Source organism: Marmota marmota, unplaced genomic scaffold (genome assembly GCF_001458135.2).
Source record: "Marmota marmota marmota unplaced genomic scaffold, marMar, whole genome shotgun sequence".
Classification (NCBI taxonomy): domain Eukaryota; kingdom Metazoa; phylum Chordata; class Mammalia; order Rodentia; family Sciuridae; genus Marmota; species Marmota marmota.
In genome coordinates, this window is record NW_026000241.1 from 7,937,097 (window position 1) to 7,959,195 (window position 22,099).

Sequence of the window (22,099 nt, forward strand, 5' to 3'; positions counted from 1 at the left end):
TCAAATTTGTGTTCCTCCTGCCTCAGCCTCCTAATTAGCTGTGATTACAGATATCTGTTTTGAGCACCCTGATTATAGAAGCAGAAGGGGAACAGACTGGACAAGGATCTGGAGTTGCATACCCTTTTTTCAGCATTTGGTCATAGCCTCACATATGACAGTACCCAGGAGGTGCCTGCTTGGAGCCAAGCAGACAGCAGGCACATCTGTGTGCTTTGAGTACCCAGAATATGATGAATGATGAATAATAACTTTTTTTCCCTTTTTTAAGAATTAAGTTAATACTAGGTGAATGCTAATATTAGCAGTTTTACTTTTTCACTAGATATTGAAAGATACCTTATATTTGGGAGTCAGATCAGTAGCAGTATTGGTGAAGGAATCTAGCTGGTTACTTGGCCTAGATGTGGGCATGTGGGTGTGAATGGAGGTGATGGAGGGTTTATATATTTATATACCTTCTGGCTTTTCAGTCAGTATATTTAATGTTCTTTTAGCTTTGCCTGGAGCTTGCTATAAAAACTGTATTTCATAGTAATTTAAGAGTTGGGTTCCACTAGTTTACTAGCTGAGTATCCTTAGGCAAGTTATGTAAATTCTTAAGTGCTTTTGATGTCCTTATTTTAAATGGGGATAATGTATCCATATTCTAGAGTTGTTCAGTATAGGAAATGAATTAGTGCATGTAAAGGGATTAGACTCTGGAGCTTAAACACTTTTTTTTTTTTTTTAAGAAATGTGGGTAACACTGGAAGACAAGCACTGTTTAACTTAACTCTTGATTTTTTTTATTTAATTTTTTAGATGTAGATAGACAACACAATGCCTTCCTTCCTTCCTTCCTTTCTTCCTTTCTTCCTTTCTTTATTCATCCTTCAGATCTCCACCTTGTACTTCTCTTTTGGCACTTATGATAATTATTTGTCATTTCCTCTGCTAGAGACAAAGCTCAGTAAAGGCAGGCCTTCATTGAGCACAAGTAGGATTTGCTATATTAGCAGTTTTCCCCTATGATTTCTTTTCCTTTTCCCTGCCAGAACAGTAAAAATAGATTTGGTTCCCTGGGTTATCACAGCTTGTAACAAAAAGCTTTTTGATAAAGCTGGCTGTTGGGTTAGTAGAATGAGATCATTTCTTTCTAAATAGTGTGTAATGTCCTAAATATTTGTTGAGACAAAAGGCTTGTTAGATAGATTAACCACACAATAAGCATGACTATGTGATTCTGTTCAGGGAAGGTAGTATGAGTTTTCTGTGTGATAGAATACTAATGATATGTGGAAAAAGGTGAAAGGTACTTTGCACAATCTGTGCACTCTGGCTGGCCATGTGTAGAAGGAGATTAGAATAATAAAAGTGCCTCAAGGCATACCTAAGTTTGGAACCTTGGTTTTTAGGCCATCACATCTTAAATGCATTGCTAATTAAAAATTATTAAGGACAGTTTGAAACTAGAGAGAAGTGTTGGGAGGCCACAGAATTGTAGGCTTTAAAGTGGTAAATTGTAGTTATGCAAATTTCACCTTAGTTAAAAAAAAACAAAAATTATTTAGGACTGATTACTAAGTCCTTAATATAAGAAACTAATATTTTAAAAAATGTTGTTAGTTGTAGATGGACCCAATATCTTTATTTTTATGTGGTGCTGAGGATCGAACCCAGGGCCTCGCACATGCTAGGTTAGTTAGAAACTAACATATTTACTTTATGTTTGGATATCTAGGAGCATTAGGCACAGCTTCAATTTTCACATGATGTATGTTGACTATAGTGGCACAAACTTACAGAAAACAAAAATACACATGAGGTGGGTATGCCATTTGAAAAGGATTGCTATTTGGTACTGTTTCCATTACATAGGTATAATTGGACTTGTCTTATTGATCTTGACAGTTAAGTTAGCATAGGAACTGATCAGAATAAACCGTTTATGATATCTTGTTCTCTGGTTGGAATATAAGACAGAGTGGAAATTCTGGTTCTAGTTGAGAATCAAGGATGATCTTGAATAAGTATCTTTGTTAATTGCTTGAGCTCTTTTCTCACTTATAAAACCGTGAGGTTTGATTCAAATGCCTTTTCTAAAATTTTTGATTTGGTTGGACATGTTAGGCTCACTTTGCTAAGATTTGTTTTGTTTTTGTGAATATGAATAAGCACTTGTTAGAGTTGGTTACTCAAATTGTTGTCTTATATTGGTTTCCAAGGGTACCAGTGATAGAACTTCAAGATTTGAAGCTTTATGAACATTTTATATTTTTCTGTATTTAAGAAATTTCTGCAAATAAGGCCCAGAGGGTGGTTTTTTTCTTTTTCTATTTTTTTTTTGTACTAGGAATTGAACTAGGGTGCTTTACCACTGAGCTACATGCATCCCCAGCAACTTAGGTCTCCGTACTGAGGCTGACCTGAAATTAGCTCTCTTGAGTCACTGGAATTATAGGAATATGCCATTGTGCCCTGTAAGGATATATTTTGATATATGGAAACAATAAATGGCATTGTTTCCATATATTCTACACTCAGTTTCTCCTGTCGTTAACATTCTTTGGAAGTGCAGGGTAGGGGGTATCACTGGGTATTGAACCCAGGGTGCTTAACCACTAAGTCACATCCCCAGCTTTTTAAAATTTTTTATTTTGAGACAGAGTCTTGCTAAGATGCTCAGGGCCTTGCTGATTTGCTGAGGCTGGACTTAGAACTGTCGATCCTCCTGCCTCAGCCTTCTGAGCTTCTGGGATTTACAGGTGTGTGCCGCTGCACCCAGTCTCATTAGCTTCTAATATTAGGATGGTACATTATTACTAACTAATATTCATAGTTTATTCAGATTTAAAAAAATGTTTTTCATGTTACTGGGATCGAACCCAGGGGTGGTCTACCAGTGAACTACACCCTTAACCCTTTTTATTTATTTTTTTTATATTAAGACAGTCTTAATTGCTGAGGCTGGCCTGGAATTTGGGATTCTCCTGCCTCAGCCTCCTGAGTTGCTGGGATCATAGACATGTACCTGGCATGTTTCTTCAGTTTTTATTAAACAACCTTTTTCTGTTCTAGAATCTTATCTAGGATACCAAATTACATTTAGTTGTCATGTTTAGGTTTTTCTTGGCTATGACCATTTCTCAGACTTTCCTGTTTCCTCAGTTTTGAGGAGTTCTGGTCTGATATTTTATAGAATATCCTTCAATTGGGATTTGTCTGATTTTTTTTCATGATTAGACTGGGGATATGGTTTTCAGGAAGAGGATCACAGAGGTAAAGTGGCACTCTTCATTACTTTATATCAAGGTGTATACTATCAACCTGACATCACTTTTGATACTAATCTTGATCTGATCTCTTGGCTTAGTCAGTATTAGGTTTCTATTTCTCTTCTTTCCATAATGTACTCTTTGGAAGGAGGTCACACTGCTATCACACTTTCACACAAGAATGAGGGATTATGTTCTACTTCCTAGAAGGTGGATGGAGCAAGTACATTATTTGAAATTCTTCTTAGGAGATTTATGTCTTCTCTCACCTCTCACTATTTATTCACTCATTTATTTATACCAGTATGGACTCATCTTTTTTTTTTTTTTTCCCTTTTTGTGATGCTAGGTATAGAAGTCATGGCCTCTCACTAGTCAAGCACTGAACTATATCCCCAGCCCATGCATATTTATTTTATTATTTGTGCAATGTATTTGTCCAATAAGACCTTATTTTATTCAGAGCATTCTAGCTTTGGCCATTGGAAACTCTTTCAGTTGACTCATGTTCCTTTGAATTAAAATTCATTTTTAGAACTTTTTAATTTTCTGGCATTATCAGGTTCATCTTGAATATTTCTTGTTTTAGTCCTAGAAAAATTTTACTGGAAAATTTCTCCAAACTATACCTGTTCCTTTTTATCAGAGAATGGTTTTTGAACCCAAGATCTGGTGCTAGGTATGTTCAGTGCATAGCAGGGTATTCCCCCAAATTTTAATTAAACCTTGTGTTCCAAGGTTTAATTAAAATTTAATTTTGAAGGAAAAAAATGTTTAGTCTCATTTCTAATTGAGCCTCCTTTTTTAATGGGTTTTTAAAAATATTTATTTACTTATTTATTAATTATGTACTGAACCCAGTGCTTCACGCATGCAAGGCAAGACCTCAACCACTGAGCTATAACCCCAGCCCCTAATTGAGCCTTCTTTATTTTTATTTTTTTTTAGCTATTTTAGGAATAAGTATGTATGTATTCTTATCTTTCCATTAAGCAGATGTGTCAGGACTAGAATTCTGACTAGAACCTTGAAAGGGGAATTAGTGATTATTGCTTCTTGGGGAAGTAAGACTTTTTGGATGTGTGGATCAAGTTCTGTTTATACTTTACAGGAATTAGCACTGGTTTCTTAGTTTATTCCACGTCCCCACCCCCATCTTTCCTGTCTACTGACTTTGTGATTTAGTTAAACCAAGGCAATAAAACACAGCCAAGATTGTATTACCATTAGGAAATGTTTAAATTTGGTAGTGTAGAGGTTTTAATTTTTTGGAATTGAACCCAGGGGAACTTTATCACTAAGCTACATCCCCAGCTCCTAAATTGCTTAGGGCCTCACTTAGTTGCTGAGGCTGGCTTTGAACTCAAGATCCTTCTGCCTCTGCCTCCTGAACCACTGGGATTACAGGTATGTGTCATTGTGCCCTTCCTGAATACACAGCATTCTTTTTTTTTTTTTTCCCCCACCCGGGATTGAACTCAGGGGCATTCAACCACTGAGCCACATCCCCAGCCCTATTTTGTATTTTATATAGAGACAGGGTCTCACTGAGTTGCTTATTAGCACCTTGCTTTTGCTGAGGCTGGCTTTGAACTCAATGATCCTCCTGCCTCAGCCTCCAGAGCTGCTGGGATTATGTGCGCATGTCACCACGCCTGGCTTACACAGCATTCTTATTGCTCCTGTCGTTTTTTTGGCAGATGCTCACATTCTGATGGGTGATAAATTATATTTGTTTTTTCCAGTAAAATTGATTCTGATGGGATGAAAGCTGTATTGATAGGTGGAGTTTTGAGGGGGCAGTCATGTTGGTGGGTGGAAATAATAAAGCTGACAGCAGTATTTTCTTAGTTATGGAGAACTTTTATTTTGGTACAGAGGCTTTTTTTTTTTTCCTTAACTACTGAGGTACATCCCCAGCCCTTTTTATATTTTATTTTGAGATAGTCTTGCAAAGTTGCTCAGGGCTTAGCTAAATTGCTGAGGCTAACTTTGAGCTTGCCATCCTTCTGTCTCAGCCTCCCAAGCTGTTGAGATTACAGGCATGCAACACTGTGTCTGGTGAGAACATTTTTTTAATAGTTTGATTTATTTCATTCTGTTTAGTTTTAACTGGTTAGTTTCTGGCAGTTGTATTTGGAGTAATTAAATATTTGGTGTTCACTGCTTACAATTAATTGCATAATATTGTAGGATGACTGCTTTTCAGATTTCAATTTTGCTGTTAATTAGCCTTAAGTCATCCTACAATATTATGCACAGTTACTTCCTCCTTTGGCTTAACTTTTTATCAAGCTGGTGGTTTATAGAGAGTCTAAGATTCTTCTAGAAAAATCTTAAAAGACAAATTCTTCCATGTACTCTAAGAATATAAGTTAATCATCCCTTGACTTATATAGTTTGGCTATAAAGTTTTTTGGAAAAATATGTTATTTGGTCTTGGTCTTGGTGTTATCTTTGGAATAAAGTATCTTTATGTAACATGATTTGGTAAGAAACACACCTCTGTCTGGAAGGCCAATCTAAATTCCTGTTTTGAATAGCTTGCCAATTTTTTTTTTTTTAAGAGAAACCTTTGTATTTGAGAGGAATGTAAAGTGAGTATTCATGATATAGACTCTTGTAGGAGTGTCAAAGTATTTACTAGTATTTTCAGCTTCTGAGAACCTGACAAGGCAAACAATTTAAAATCTTAATTAAATCTAAACTGTGCACGGTGGTACATGTCTATAATTCTAGTGACTAAGGAGTCCAACACAGGAGGATTGCAAGTTTGAGATCAATCCGGGGATTTTGAAAGACCCTGTCTCAAAATATAAAATAAAAAGGGCTGGGATGTATGTAGCTCATTGATAGAGCACCCCTGGTTCAATTTCTAATACTAAAAGAAGACAAAACAAAAACAGGTAAATCTAAATGGATGGAATAAATAATTTTTTTACAGTAATTACAATGATTTTTAGATAATGCTTATTTGGCCAAATGTTTTAATTCTGATCTTTTTATTCATTAAAACGATTCATTATTCATGAAATTGTGTAGTTTCTTTGTAAATAGCAATACCTATAAGTATTCAGAAGTGTATTCAGAAGTGTATATATAAAAGGTTTTTCTCTTCAAAGTTATAGCCTTTGCTTTTTTGCTCTAGTGGCAAGTTTAGGAACCTCTTAAGTCAGCATACTATTTTCTCTTTTAAAAGGGTGTGTGTGTGTGTGTGTGTGTGTGTGTGTATGTAAGTAATATATATATATATATATATATATGCATATTTCATAAAAATTAGTACTTTTTAAAAAAAAAAAAAACATGGTGCTTGGCACTTAGTATTAGGCCAAGCCATTTGAAATTGATGTTCATGTAAATAGAAAATGATCAAATGTCAACAATTTAAAAAAATTTTTTTGTTGTTGTTATAGGTGGACACAATGTCTTTATTTTACTTTATGTGGTGCTGAAGATCAAACGCAGTGCCTTGTGCATGCTAGGCGAGCACCCTACCTCTGAGCCACAACCCCAGCTCAAATGTCAACAATTTTTTATGGTTCTACCTAATAGATGCAGAAATCCTGTTGACCTAAACAGTCAGACCATATAATGATAGATTGAAAAAGAACTTTGTTTAATTCTTCTCTTTTGCAAAGTGAAGTGTCTTGGCCCAAGATATTATAAATATTTCAGCTATCGCAGAGGTTATGAAAAGAGCAGATGATCTGTCAGTGGTTATTATTTTATTTATTTATTTTTTGGTACCTGAGGGTTGAATCCAAGTTCACTTTACCACTGAGTTACATCCCTAGTCCTTTTCATTTTCTTATTTTGAGATAAGGTTTTGCTAAGTTGCTGAAGCCAACCTTGAATGATCCTCCTGCCTCAGCTTACTGACTTGCTGGTGTTACTGGCATGTGCCAGTAGTTTTTACTTCTGAATGTAATGGAAATCTATTCTGTAAAGTTCCTGAATAGGAAGGTCAGGAGATCTGGTTTCCTCCCAAGTAATGCAATTTTTGGAATGCTCTTTATCAGTTTCCTTATTTGTAAAATGAGGATGTTAGATATGTAAGATGTTTGCTTAGTTAGGATATCCTATGTACCATTTTGGTGCTTAACCCAATTAAAGGTTTATTTCTTGCCCACATCATAGTCTGAGTGTTTGACTTGTTATTTTTTTAAATAACTTTATTTTATGTATTCATTTTATTTGGTGTGAGGATCGAACCCAGGGCCTTGCATGTGCGAGGCGAGCACTCTGCTGCTGAGTGAGCCATTACCCCAGCCCCTGACTTGTTATTGAGGACTTTCACTCTTTCTATGGGTTGTTTTGGAGCCTTCCACTGGATCCTTTGTATTTAGTTTGTGACAGCAAAGAGCACTATAGTGTTGTCCAAAGCTTGGTCCTTGTCCCTGATGCCAATCCAGTAACGAGGACAACGCTTTTGAGAAAAAGAAGATTTATTGCTTTGCTAGCAAAGGAAAAACACAGGGGACTCCTGTCCCAAAGGCTGTGATTCTGCCCATCCATAGGAACAAGATTTTTAAAGAGATGATTCAAAGAAAATGAGATTAAGACCTTTATTTATTTGTTTATATATGGTGCTGAGAATTGAACCCAGTGTCTCACACATGCCAGGCAAGTACGCTGCCATTGAGCCACAATCCCAGCCCAGAAAATGAGATTAAGGAGGAGAAATCAGGAAGGAGAAGATCAGAGAAAAGAAGATCAGAAAGGAGAAGGTCAGGTAGAAGTTTTGGAAAAAGGAAAAAAACATGTAAGTTTCAGATTCACAAGGGATATAGCCAAAGCATCAAGTGAACCCCTGTTACACTAGGAAGGAGACTCTGATAAAATGTTTTATGTGAGGCGTATTAGTTCAGCTCACATTGCATTGACTGAAACCCAGTCACATGTCTCAACTTCTTTGGAGATGAGGAAATGCTATCTTTTGAGTACTAGAAAGAAGAAACAGGATTGCTCATGTCTGCTACTGTCCTTTTAGTTTGTACTTAAAAAAAATTCTTTTGTATTGGAAATTTAACCCAGGGATGCTTTACCACTGAGGTACATCCCCAACCCTTTTTATTTTGTATTTTGAGAATAGGTCTTGCTAAATTGCTGAGGCTGGACTTGAACTTGCCATCCTCTGCCTTAGCTTCCTGAGTTGCTGGAATTAGAGGTGTGTGCCACTCACTGCATCTGGCTAAATATAATGTAAAGCACATGCACTTTTTTTTTTTTTTTTTGCAGTGCTGGGGATCAAACTCGGCCTTGGGCATGCTAAGCAAGTGCTTAACTGCTGAGCTACATCCTCAGCTCTTTTTTTTTTAACTTTTAAAATTTTTTTTAGTTTAGGTTGACACAATACCTTTATTTTTTTAATGTGGTGCTGATGATCGAACCTGGGTCCTGCCTGTGCTTTGCGAGCGCTCTACCACTGAGCCCAATCCCAGCCCCAACATTCTTTGATTTTTATATTCAGCACCAAAATCTTTCTCCTATTGCATGTTGCTTTTTTGCTCTTGATTGCTCAGAATTTACTTCCAAATTTCTTGGCAGCAATTAGTTTGTAAGTCAAAACTCTGGTGCTTATTATATTTAGGAGAATTTTCTTTCCCAGGTGAGTGATAGTTTTATTTGTGATTTCATTTAAGGTTTAAAATTTTATTTTATCTCAGTAGTCTTACTTTTTTTTTTTTAATGATTAAAAATGCTTATATTGCAAAAGTCTCCCAGTGCTTGTATAAGAAATACAATAGAATACTAAACACAGCCAACATCAGAGCCATAAAGTTATTGTCCACCCATGTTCAGTCTATCAGCCCACTAGCAGAAGGGAGAACGGACAGACCTTATACTGTCTTTTAAAGGTCAGCACATGTAGACTTTCAAACCAAAAGAGAAGCACATTCCAGTGAGGAGGCAAAGTTCTCTTTGCCTCTGCCTACTTAAAATTAAACATGGAGAGTCAGCAAAACTCTTTCAGTTATTTAAGCTGCTGTTTTAGAATCATTACCATCCTTCCTCTTCATTCCCTCTTCTCTTTTTCTCCCCCTGTGATGTGTTATAGATAGATACATACATACATACATACACACACACACACACACACACATACACAAGTATAAATATTAAATGCATTCTTTTTTTTTTTAATTTTTTTTAATATTTATTTTTTAGTTTTCGGCGGACACAACATCTTTGTATGTGGTGCTGAGGATCGAACCCGGGCCGCACGCATGCCAGGCGAGCGTGCTACCTCTTGAGCCACATCCCCAGCCCTAAATGCATTCTTTTAAAAAAATATTTTTAGTTGTAGATGGACAAACTAACTTTATTTTTATTTGGTGCTGAGGCTTAAACCCAGTGCCTCACACATGCTAGGCAAGCACTCTACCACTGAGCTACAATCCCCACCCCTTAAATGGACTTTTAAAATATGTAATTAGTGTAAAATAATGGCGCAATCTAGTTTGTATTATATTTGTAACAGTACTTTCTTGTGTAGGTCCCCTTTCAATAAATTGTGCCTCCCCCATTTTTAATTTGTTTTTTAAAATGTGCCATTGCCCTTCATGTCTAGAATCATACACTTACACTGTTTGTTGAAAGACTAATTTTGGATAAATTGTTTCTAGATCTAGAACATTATCATTCTGGGATTTCATTTCGATTTTCTTTCTTGTATACTAAGACTTTCCCATGACATTTTTCATTTTCTTAATTCTTTTTCATAAATAGTGCATGGATTTACAGTGTGTCATTTAGTAGATGGATAAAGTATGAAAAGCTAGCTTCAAATTAATCTGAGTTTCGGGGCTGGGGATGTGGCTCAAGCGGTAGCACGCTCGCCTGGCATGCATGCGGCCTGGGTTCGATCCTCAGCATCACATACAAAAGATGTTGTGTCCGCCGAAAACTAAAAAAAAAAAAAAAAAAAATTAATTAATTAAAAAAAAAAGATGTGCAACTTTAAAAAAAAATTAATCTGTTTCTTTGTTTTGTTTTTGGTGCTGTGAACTGAACCCAGAGCCTCCTGTGGGTTAAACAAACACATGCTCTACCAATGAGTTATACCTTCAAGGTGCTCTTTTTTTTTTTTAAATGTTTTATAAGTTGTACATGGACACAATACCTTTATTTTGTTTATTTATTTATTTATTTTTATGTGGTGCTGAGGATTGAACCCAGTGCCTGACACATGTTAGGCGAGCACTCTACCACTGAGCCACAGCCCCAGCCCCTCAAGGTGCTCTTTTCAGTTTTAAAGCCATCACTATTTTTTCCCCTAATATCTGAGTGTTGCTACTAGAAAAAAAGAAGACAATTTTACAGCTTAGGGGTATTTTTATTTTCTAATGTCTCCATCTTGACTGTCTCTTCTGTACCTCTCATGATGATGAAGATATTCATATTTTCCATATTATCTTGTAGAAGCTTTATCATTTTACTTTCCATATTTAGGCCTGCCATTTATCTGGAATTTATTATTATTATTATTATTATTATTATTATTATTATTAATATGCTCAATACCCATTGAACCCAGCACCATTTATTGGAAAGGCAGTTCTTTCCCCCACTGCTCTGATTGTCCCATTTGTTGAGTATCTTCTATGATTTGGATCTGGTCTGTACCTCCAAAAGGCACATGTGTTGGAAGCTTGGTTCTCAGTATGGTGATGTTCAGAGGTGGTGCAACCTTTAAGAATTGGGGCTTAGTAGGTGGTCATTACTGATCCCTCCTCATTCTGGCTCTGGCTTTCTTTTGCGCCATGTGATCTCTTTCTTGCTCACACATTCTCCCACCATGATGCCACCTGTTTTGAGGTGACCCAGCTAAGGAAGGGACCCTTACCAGAGGCTGAATTGATGGAGCTTCCTGATCTTGTACTTTTAGCTTCCCAAACTATGAACTAAATTTGTTTTCTTTATGAAATTTTCAACCTGTATTATTTTTTACAGTATTGGAAAACTTACTAATACAACAGTACTTACATATATATGGTTCGGTCTTGAAACTGTTCTCTTGCATTGTCTATTTTCTGATGATTATGTTGGGCACTACAATGTCTTTGTTATTTTATTTAAAGTTTAAACATAGGAAATTGCTAAATTACTAGGTGAGAAACTGTCATCAATTTTCAGTGTTTTGATATAGTTCCATCCATTAATGAGTTAATTTAAATTTGTTCCCCAAGATTGTCTTGGCTATTCATGGTTCCTTTTATTTCCACTTAAAATTGAGAATTAAAAAAATTTTTTAAATATTTTTTTAAGTTGTTGATAGACCTTTATTTATATGTGGTGCTGAGAATCCAACTCAGTGCCTTACACATGCCAGGCAGGTGCACTACTGCTGAGCCCCAGCCCCAGTCCAAGAGAATCAACTTTTTAATTTGATTTAAATAGAATAAAACCCATTGAGCTGTGTGCTATGGCACTCACCTGTAATTCTAGTGGCTCAGGAGGCTGATGTAGGAGGATTTCAAGTTCAAAGCTAGCCTCAGCAACTTCTCGAGACCCAAAGCAACTCAGTGAGATTCTGTCTCTAAATGAAATTCAAAAACAGAGCTGGGGATTTATGTGGCTCAGTGGTTAATCACCCCTGGGTTCAATCCCCAGGACCAAAAACAAAATAAAACAAAACAAAACAAAATAAAATGCTATTGGGTTTTACTTAGGATTATGTTGAATCTGTAGATCAATTTGGGGATAATTAACATCTTTAAATATCGAGACTTCTAGTACATACTACATACACCTTAGATCAAGGGGCTGGGGTTGTGGTTTATTTTATTTTATTTTGTTAATTTGAAATGATATCATTTATTGAACATTTTTTAAAAAGTTGAAATTAAATTTGTCATTTATTTAAAGTTTTTTTTTTTTGGATGGTTTGGGGAATTGAACCTGGGGCACTTTACCACTGAGCTTCATCTCCAGCCCCCCCCCCCCATTTAAATNAGATACATACATACATACATACACACAAACACACACAAACACATACACAAGTATAAATATTAAATGCATTCTTTTTTTTTTTAATTTTTTTTAATATTTATTTTTTAGTTTTAGGTGGACACAGTATCTTTATAGTTATATGATGCTGAGTGCCTCACGCATGCCAGGCAAGAGCTGTACCACTGAGCCACAACCCAGCTCCAGTTACCCATTTTTGAAAATTGTCATATGGGTTGATAACTTGAAGATGAGGAAATGACATTGTCTATACTTTGCTGCCTGTGCATAAACTGAATAACAGACACAGTAACCAATCACAGGCATACTTTAAGACAAGTAAAGATTGATCCACATGTGTTACTTATATAGTGTACTTATGTAGACCAAGTACTGGCAGCAAATTTGGTACTTTGTCAATTACAGTTAATATACTGTGGTAACTAAAATTCAAATTGTGCTGTTGGGGACTGATATTATTTAATTGAACCATGGTAACTGAAATACATACATATTAGAACCTTGCAAAACAAAGACTACCTGTAGTTGTGATAAATAAATATTATATGTACCACAAAGTTTAAACTCTTTGCTATCTGTTTTCAGAAAGTGTCCGCTGATACTTGATCTAAGTTATTTTCTTTTTTTGCAATTCTTCTTCTTCTTTTAGTTGTTGATGACTTTTATTTTATTCATTTATTTATATGCAGTGCTCAGAAGCACACCCAGTGCCTCACACATGCTATTCAAGTGTTCTACGACCAAGCCACAACCCCAGCCCCTTGATCTAAGGTGTTTTTTTTTTTTAACCAAGAATTGAATTCAGGGGCACTCAACCACTGAGCCACATTCCCAGCCCAATTTTGTATTTTATTAGAGACAGGATCTCACTGAGTTGCTTAGCACCTCGCTGTTGCTAAGGCTGGCTTTGAACTCAGGATCATTCTGTCTCGGCTTCCGGAGCTGCTGGGATTACAGTCGTGCGCCACTGTGCTCAGTTGATCTAAGTTTTTTAGTTCAGTTTAGCTTATAATTTCTGCCATTCTTTTTGTCTGCTTTTGTTATCAAGGGTATATTATCAACAATTTATAATCAATAGTAATAATAGCTTTGCTGTGAAGCATTATGGTTGTTCACTTCTAAGTATTTTAAAATTTCTCTTCTGGTTTAGCTCATGGGGTATTTGTAGTGTGTTAGAATTTTCTATAAAATATTTAAAAAGTTCTTTCAGGTTTTTCCAGCTGCCTTATGATAGGCTTCATGAACATGGGTTATACAATAATGATTTTTAAAATCAAAACTTGCTCTAAGACCTATACATTTATTTTATTTGAAAGGATATAATTTATTGAACATTTTTTTAAAAATTTGATATTAATGTACATTTGATTTTAAAAATTTTGCGTTAGGTTACCACAGATTTACATACAACCATAAACTGAAAAAAATACAAGAAAGTTTCCATGTGATACTAAAAAAGAAACTCTTTCATTTATTGTAAAAAAATAAACTTTTAGAAGCTAAAGCTAGCTTTATAGTCGTGCAAAATACTAAACAGAAAGTCTTTATTTTTAAGAGAAAGTAACATTTTTCTATACTTGTCCTATATTTTAATTCTGTCCAGTAGAACCAAAACCTCCTGAACCCCTTTCAGTGTCATTCAACACTTGATCTTCTTCTATATCTGGATAAAAAATCCGTTCACAAATGAGCTCTGCTATTTGATCACCTTTTTTTTTTTTACTTCAAACTTCTCTTTGCCAAAATTAAATAACATAACACCAACATTATGACACCAGCTCCTATATGTATGGAATATTTTGCAGCCAAGCCAGAACGTGGAACTGTTCTTCCATAGCACCCAGAAGGAAGAGCTATCTGAATGTCTGTTTTCACAAAGGCTTTCTCCATAGGTGGTACTATATAATCATAGGCACTGTACAGGTCATAGCCCACGGCCAGTGGGGACCCCCAGGTGGGGGCCATGGCGTGCTCCAATAGTCGTACAAAGCGGAGCGGCAAGCCTCCCTCGTCCGCATGCGGGCCGCTTGCTGGGGGAGATGCCGGTTACTTTTTCAGAACAGGGCATGGCAGCACTGGAGGGCAAGAGAAGATGAAGAGACCAGAGACCGGAGAAGAGAGCACATATACAATGGTTTTAAAAATAAGTGGAGGCCAGGAATATAGACCTGGCATGTGTGAGGGAGGCCCTGGATTCAGTCCCTAACATCATAAACCAAAATGAATAAATAAACATTCATTCAAACCTTAAGGTTATTCAAACCTTAAGGTTTATACTTAAGGTGTATACTTAACTGATTTTTTTTTTTTGAGAATTTCAATATTTATTTTTCAGTTTTCGGCAGACACAACATCTTTGTTTGTATGTGGTGCTGAGGATCGAACCCGCACGCATGCCAGGCGAGCGCGCTACCGCTTGAGCCACATCCCCAGCCCCAACTTAACCGATTTTTATCTGTATGCTATATTGGTTTCTGAGCAATATATATATTATGGTATTCCTTTATTGGGTGTGTCTTAAAATATTCCTCACCTGTTTATCCTCATATTTCTGTAAGTTTTATATAAGTATAATATTCAGTATTGCTAAATCTTGTTTAATTTTTGTCATTTTGTGTTTATCTTTTTATTTTCTTAGAGTCTATTTTGCTTGATATTTATATACCTCAGCCAATTTGATATGCCTTTTTGTTATATGGTTGAACTTTTTTAGTAGTGCTGGTAATATTCAGAACCCCTTTACCAGCCAGTTGCTCCCCCATCCCCAGCTGAGGTGTTAATTGTCAGGTCCACAGTAGTTAGGTGCCACCTTCTTCAGAGATGTCTGGGAGGTTCTAACCCAGATTTCACACAGCCCTCAGCCAATGACTGTCTGATAAGAGATATGAAACTGTGACCCCTGGTCATGTGGTATTGACTTCATGTGTAGTTGTTTTTCAGAGCTTCTCATGGAACAAGTAGAGACTAGACTTCAGCTAAAACCATAGTTTTTCTTGCTTTACATAGGTTTCTCCTGAGAATATTCCCTCAAAAGGTCACTTTTACAGAAATCCCTCTCAGGCTCTACTTCTAACAAAGTGAGTCTAAAGTGTCTAATGTTAAGTTGTAGAAGAACTGTTATATTTAATTTCAGTGAATATTTTATGTTGAATGGATTATGCAGATTGTTGATTAATTTAGTGACTCTCAATTGTAGGTCCCCTTCAAAATCAACTTTTCTGTGATTGCTGGGGCTGGGGTTGTGGTCCGGTGGTAGAGCACTTGCCTTGAATGTGTGAGGCACTGGGTTCAATTCTCAGCACCACATATAAATAATAAAAAAAAATCCATCAACAACTAAAGTGAATAAATAAAATTAAAAAAAAAAATGTAATTGCTCAGTCCTGTCCTGAACAGTTAATGATTCTGTGGTAATTCTTCTGGAATATATAATATTATATAATTTTAGCATGTATACACATATGTGTGTATGTAAAATAAGAATCCATTTAATGATTTTTACTTTTAACTGTTTTCTATCTTCATTTAAGATAAAGTGTTCAAAATTATGTTAACAAAAGCACTTGCTTAGCAAAATGTCACCAGCACCATTTAAAAAAAAAAATTGAGAGTGGTGGTGCACCCCTGTAATCCCTGTGACATGGGAAGCTAAGAAGGCTGGAGGATCATAAGTTTCAGGCTAGCCTCAGCAACTTAGTGAGACCCTGCCTCAATAAAAAATAAAATGGACATGGGGTATATTTCATTGGTAAATTGCCCCTGGGTTAAATTCTTAGAACCGGCCCCCCCCACCAAACAAACAACAACAAAAACTTAAAAGCTTACTTTGGTTTTTCTCTTTAATTTTTTCCCCGATGTTATTTTTACTTCTAAGCATCTGTAAGGTATTTATACATTAAAGTAAAATATTTACTATTACTACAAAATGCCTTCTAAGTAGTCCTGTAAAGTTTATATCTTCTCTTTCTTGTTCAAAAGGGACAAACTACCCTTATCTCAGTGCTGATTCTGTGCTTAGGACCAATAGTGGAAGAGGCATGAGGGTACTTTCAGCTGGCCATACATCACTCCCAGCAAGAAAAGGCTTGTGTCATGATACAGAACAGAGCACACCTAGCAGGATGAAGGTGTATTTACTGCATGTTTATTATATTAGATCTTCTGGGAGGAACACATATTGTAAATACATAATTACAGAATTGTTAGCACAAATTCCTACCCTTTCCTGATTTTACACGCTACTTTATTTCATTTTTAACCAACATCTTATATGATAATATAGAGTGAAACCAAACTTTGCTTGATGGAGAGGTTTTTCTTAAATAAAATAGTTCTTAAAAATTAAGAGCTGATATGAATTGAGTGTGAATACTCAATCTTAGAATGACATTATATCTTATAACTCCCTGAGAGATGAGTTGGTACCATAGAAAGTTAGCAGATTAATAATATAAATGTTTTAATATGTATGATATTAACTTGGTGATGGTAGCTGATTTCTTGACTAAATATTTGTTTTTGCTACATTGCATCATGTTGTTGTGCTTTTCTAGAAACAGCTATTTTTATTACTCTGCCTAATAAACGATAAGATGGCCTAGCATGGAGAGCTGGTTTATTTGGATACTCCCTGTTGGTTTTCTTTCCATAATTGCAAACATGATTGCTTTGGCACAAACTATGTTTAGGAAGTGGAAGGAATGAAGTGAATATTCTTTATTAGTGGTGATGCTTTGTTTATTTTTTGAGTTCTGAAGAGGTTTTATAGTTTCAGAACCTCTGATTAATTTTAAATTAGATTCAGTTTTTATTAATTTTCTTTATATCATTGTAGAACTATTTATTTAGCTAGACCCTTGTGTTGTTGATTTTTATTGTTTGGCCATCTCCTGTAAAAAACAATCTAAGGGCAGGGAGGGTGTACACAGCATTTAGGCATGGTCCTTCCCCTTTGGGATCTAGCATTTTACAGAAACTATTATATACAACTAACAGGTACGGATCAGACTGTACTTTACAATGCAAGTACAGATGATAACACTAGTTCTGAATAGCACTAGGAGATTCTAAAACGGAATCACATACGGTGATAGTCCATTTGGACCTTGAGTTTGAGACTTTGACCAATGGAGAGAGAGAAAAGAGAGATGCAGGTGTGGAGAGCAATATGAGCAAGGTGTACAGTGGTCATGTGAATGACATGTTTGCAAAATGACAGATGGTCCCATGTGACTAAAATATAGGGAGACCCTCCCTATATTTTATTGATTACGGTAGGTAATATGACTGGGTTTTTCAGGTACCTGTGGCCTTGATAGCATCTACCGAGTCTGAATTTTTTTTTCTTTCCACTTTTTTTTATTGGCATATTATAGTTGTGCATAATGGTGGAATTTGTTGTTATATATTTGTGCATGCACACAACATAATAATTTTGGCCAATATCAATCCTCAGCATCCCCCACGAACCCCCCTTTACCACCTGGTCCCCTCATTCTTACTAAGCTCCTTTTGATTTTCATGAGATCCCTGCCTCCCTGAATTTTTTTTTTTTTTTTTTNATAAATAAAATAAAATTTTGTTTTCATTAATAGGAATTGGGGGACTTTTAAATTAACTGGAGTTTTTTTTTTTTTTTTCTCTCTCGTTACCAGGAATTGAACCAGGGGCTTAACCACTGAGCCATATCCCCAGCCCTTTAGTTTTTTTTTTTTTTTTTTGGAGACAGGATCTTGCTAAGTTGCTTAGAGCCTCATTAATTGCTGAGGCTGGCCTTGAACTTGGGATCCTTTGCCTCAGTCTCCCAAGATGTTGGGATTGCAGGTGTGTGTCACCATACTACGCAACTTGGGTGTTTTCTCAATGTTCAGTATTCTTCTTAACTGCCTCCATACCTTTAGGTAGGTATAATGATAGGTATGTAGGTAAGGTTGATATATTTAAAACGTATTTAGAGTATGGTGATGTCATTGTGTCAGATAAAAGCAGAAACTTCAAAACTGCAAGGTTTTCTTTATTTTTTTCATTCCACTTCTGTTTCTCTATTCTCTGGTTTCTCTAAGCCTGATCCGTAGTCCTAGCTTCATTTATAAATGACTTGTTTTCTCTGGAACTCATTTTTTTTTACCTGTTAAAGTTAGGGTAATAAGTCATAGGTCATTTGAACTGGTGTTTTTAAAAGTCTTTGGATATCTTAAATGGTGAGAAATAATTTTGGGTAGATATAGACCAAGTCAGTGCTTTACTATGTTAACTAAGGGGAGGAAAAATAAATGGAATAAATAGGAAAGTTAAAAAAAAAAAGCCTTCTCTTTTTCAAAACTTTGAGGTGTTAAATATTGAGACTCTTCTTAAGATTCACTTTATTTATTTCTTAATGTAACATAGTATTATTTATTTATTTGTGGTGCTGTGGATTGAACCCAGGGCCTTGTGCATGTGAGGCAAGCACTCTTCCAACTGTGCTATATTACCCAGCCCTCACATTATTTTTATTGAAATAAAATTGAAGATTCACTATTAAAGATAGTTATAACAGAAATGTAAGTGCTGTGTCATTGTCTTCTCTTGTTTTGGCTCATATAACCAGACTTCAGCAAGACATGCTATCTGTATCACATGGCTAACAGTGGGAGGTATCTGGTGTAGATTATTCTTCTTGGAGGAATAGATTTAAATTTACTTGGTCAGAAATGTCACAGACTGGTGCCTGTTTATAGATCCAAAAATGTGTTCAGTCAGGACCAAACACAAGCTGCCTGGATAGTTAATGTAAGTAAGAAAGCTAGGCTTTGAGCTTTGTCATACAGGTTTTCTGTATGTGCATGTGTCTGCAGTGTTTTTCTATTTAGAGGGCAGAGCTCTATAAGGCAGCAGTGGGAAAAGGGACTCTTTGTTATGGGAACTACTTGGGAGTGAAATGTAACTTTTTTAAACCTGTATCAGTGTGTTCTTTCATGTAGGAATTTATCTGGGTTATGGCCTCAGCTCTTCTAGTAATCAAGGGTCCTTTCCTGTTGCTAATCCTGTAATGAACAGAACCTTGTCAAGTCTTGAAATTTCATCAGTTCCTACTAGTACTGCTGTTATCTTTGCAACTATAGGGAGGCACCTGGGGGTAGAAAGGTAATACATTCTTCAGGGGTTTGGAGTTTATTGCTTAGGGATGTGAGATCCTGCTGAGTGTCTGTTGCTGTTTGCAGGTCTACTTCTGAGAAGTAGGAGTAATTCAGATTTGCCTTAAAGATAATATGAGCCTGTGAACTGTGTAAATTGGTAACTGATTCCTCAAGAGATCCTTGCTGAAGATTTAGTTTTACTTCTAATGAAATACCATGTGGATTGAAAGAGACAAATAAGGTTTAGATTGATATGTAATAGATCTCTGAAAGAAATTCATTAAAGATCAATCTGAGGACAGCAGTGCAGCTGAGGCAGGAGAATTACAGATTCAGTAACTTAGTGAGACCCTCAGCAACTTAGCAAGACCCTGTCTCAAAGTAAAAAATAAAAAGGACTGGGGATATATAGCTCAGTGGTAAAGCACCCCTGGATTCAACCCCCAGTAACCCTGCCCCCCAAATTTGGGTAAATAAAATTATCATTTAGTAGATTAAAGCTTGCTAATAAGCAAACTAAAAAAAGAAATCTAATGTTGAATATGAAAATATTATGATGTAGGCTATACCTTTAAACATGTTAGATTTTAAGTGGTCTCTAGGTCTGACTGGGATGTTGGGTTCCTTCCAAGCCTAAGGCATAAACACTGCATTTTAAGCATAGCATACTTACTAGTCAGTTTTTTTGGGGGTGGACGGGTGGCAGGGGAAGGGGAATACTGGGGATTGGACCCAAGGGTGCTCTACCCACTGAGCTACGTCCCCAGTTCTTTTTTGGAGAGAAAAAAAGAGTCTTGTTAAGTTGCTTAGGCTGGCCTAAAACTTGTGATTTTCCTGCCTCAGCCTCCACAGTAGCTGGGATTACAGGTGTGCATCACCACATCTGGCAACTACTTTGTTTAAATTAGAAATGAACACTAATCTGTAAAGATCTTAAAAATACATTTAGTTTAGTAATTAATTCTAAAGTAAACTACCTACCACTGAAGGTCCTTATAACTTCATCATATATTCTTATTTACTTTTTATGAGCACATGGCTGTTAATAGTGAGATAGTAGTCAAGACACCAGATTCTATTCTTTGCTTTATCATCATGTCATGTAGTTTTCTCCTACCTTTAGTTTACCTATTTAAAAACATTTCTCACCAGATAATTTCACTTCAGGCATGTGGTTAGAATGAAAGATCAAATGTCAAAAGTGCTATGCTTACAAACCATGTGTTCTCTTGGTGTCTGGTTAGATAATATGGGGCTTATTTTCTGGCAGCAGTGTCAGGCTCTTTTGATGTTAGCCAGGACTGGGTGGAGTTTCTTACGCTCCAGTCACTTTGGCTCAAGCAGGGCACTGTGCACTGGTGAATTTGTTTTCAGTCCTTTACTGCCATTTTTTTTTTTTTTTTTGCCTTTTAATAAAGTTGAGCACAGTTATAATTGAGAGAACTTGATTTATGGAATAAGAGTCATACCTATTCACATTGAGGGTCTATATGAGTTTTGTTTATTAATAGCTAACTGAATCAATGAAACTGAATTGTAAGTAGCTCAAAGAATAAACAACCTGAGGAATCATTTAACATAGCACTCTCATTTTACAATTAGGGAACTTGCCCCAGAAGGTGACTCACTCAAGGCTACAATGTCAGATTCAACTAGTACTTCAGTGAAACATAGCATTTTCTGTATTCAGCTTTCAAATTCTCTTGTACTTTACCCACATGTCCATTTACTGTTACCTTTTTATTTATACAGATAGAAGAAGAATGATCAAGGAGAGATAATTTTTTTTTGAAAGTAGGTACTTCTTATTTACAAGGGTATGTTTTTTGGCCTTCCCGAATATCCAGATTTGAAAGCAATTCTGTGTTGTGTCTTTTTGTCTATAAAATATGTAACTGAACATTTAAGGCATAACTGAATATTAAATAACATCAAATAATTCTTTGTTAGGTGAAATTCATACATGAATTTATTATAGGATGGAACACAGAATCATTTAAACAAATCTATAGAGCACTTAAAAAGCATATTAGACTTGTATGTCTTGTAAGATACAATAAATAGTTGGGCGTGGTAGTGCATGCCAAGCCTAACAACTTGGGAGGCTGAGACAGGAGGGTTGTAAGTTTGAGGGCAGCCTCAGAAACTCAAGTGAGGCCCTTAGCATCTTAGCAAGAACCTGTCTCAAAAAGAAAAAGGTCTGGGTATGTGCTTCACTGGTAAAGAATCTTTGGCTTCAATCCCCAGTGCCAAAACAAACAGAAAATCACATAAACACAATAACTAGAAAATTAAGTAATCTTGTTAATTTATTGAAAACTGAGGTTTTCTGATTAAAATCTTATACTTTCACTTCCAACATTACTAGCCCTGCTTATTCTATAAGTAGAGTTTGTGTGCATGTGTTTTTAAGTCATACTTCTAATTATGTGTGGGACAAATAAAAATAGCTAAACCATTGAGATGCAGATGCTGGGTGGTTGCCTTGATGCTCTCAGTCAAGTGACCTTCTCACTTTCCAATTTTGTTATATTCTATCAGTTTTGCCTTCTGGCAAATTTAAACAGCCAAACCACAGTTAGTCCAGGAGCTGGTGTGGGAATATGTGCAGGTAGGGATCTAGGGGGAGAAGGTTTACTGTGGATTAAGAAGCTGCTATTTGAGAATCTACAATCTGTTAAATAATATTTAAGCTGTATTGGTGTTTTCATTCATGTATGCTAGCCAAGTGTTCTTCCATTGAGCGAC

At 36.0% G+C, this 22,099-nt stretch overlaps 1 protein-coding gene and 1 pseudogene across 4 annotated transcripts in view; one reads left to right on the forward strand and one right to left on the reverse strand.

Moving 5' to 3' along the window:
• Positions 1-22,099, forward strand: part of Map4 (microtubule associated protein 4) — a 167,489-nt gene that overhangs the window by 33,423 nt on the left and 111,967 nt on the right. The window contains exon 1 of one of the 4 annotated variants that reach the window (XM_015489331.2): positions 18,872-19,004. The exons of the other annotated variants lie outside the window; for them this stretch is intronic. Within the exon in view, the coding sequence (XP_015344817.1) occupies positions 19,003-19,004 (2 nt within the window). The 5' untranslated portion in view covers positions 18,872-19,002. Of the gene's footprint in view, positions 1-18,871; positions 19,005-22,099 lie in introns of those variants that run through there. 4 annotated transcript variants of the gene reach the window in all.
• LOC107145396 lies at positions 13,764-14,301 on the reverse strand (annotated as a pseudogene).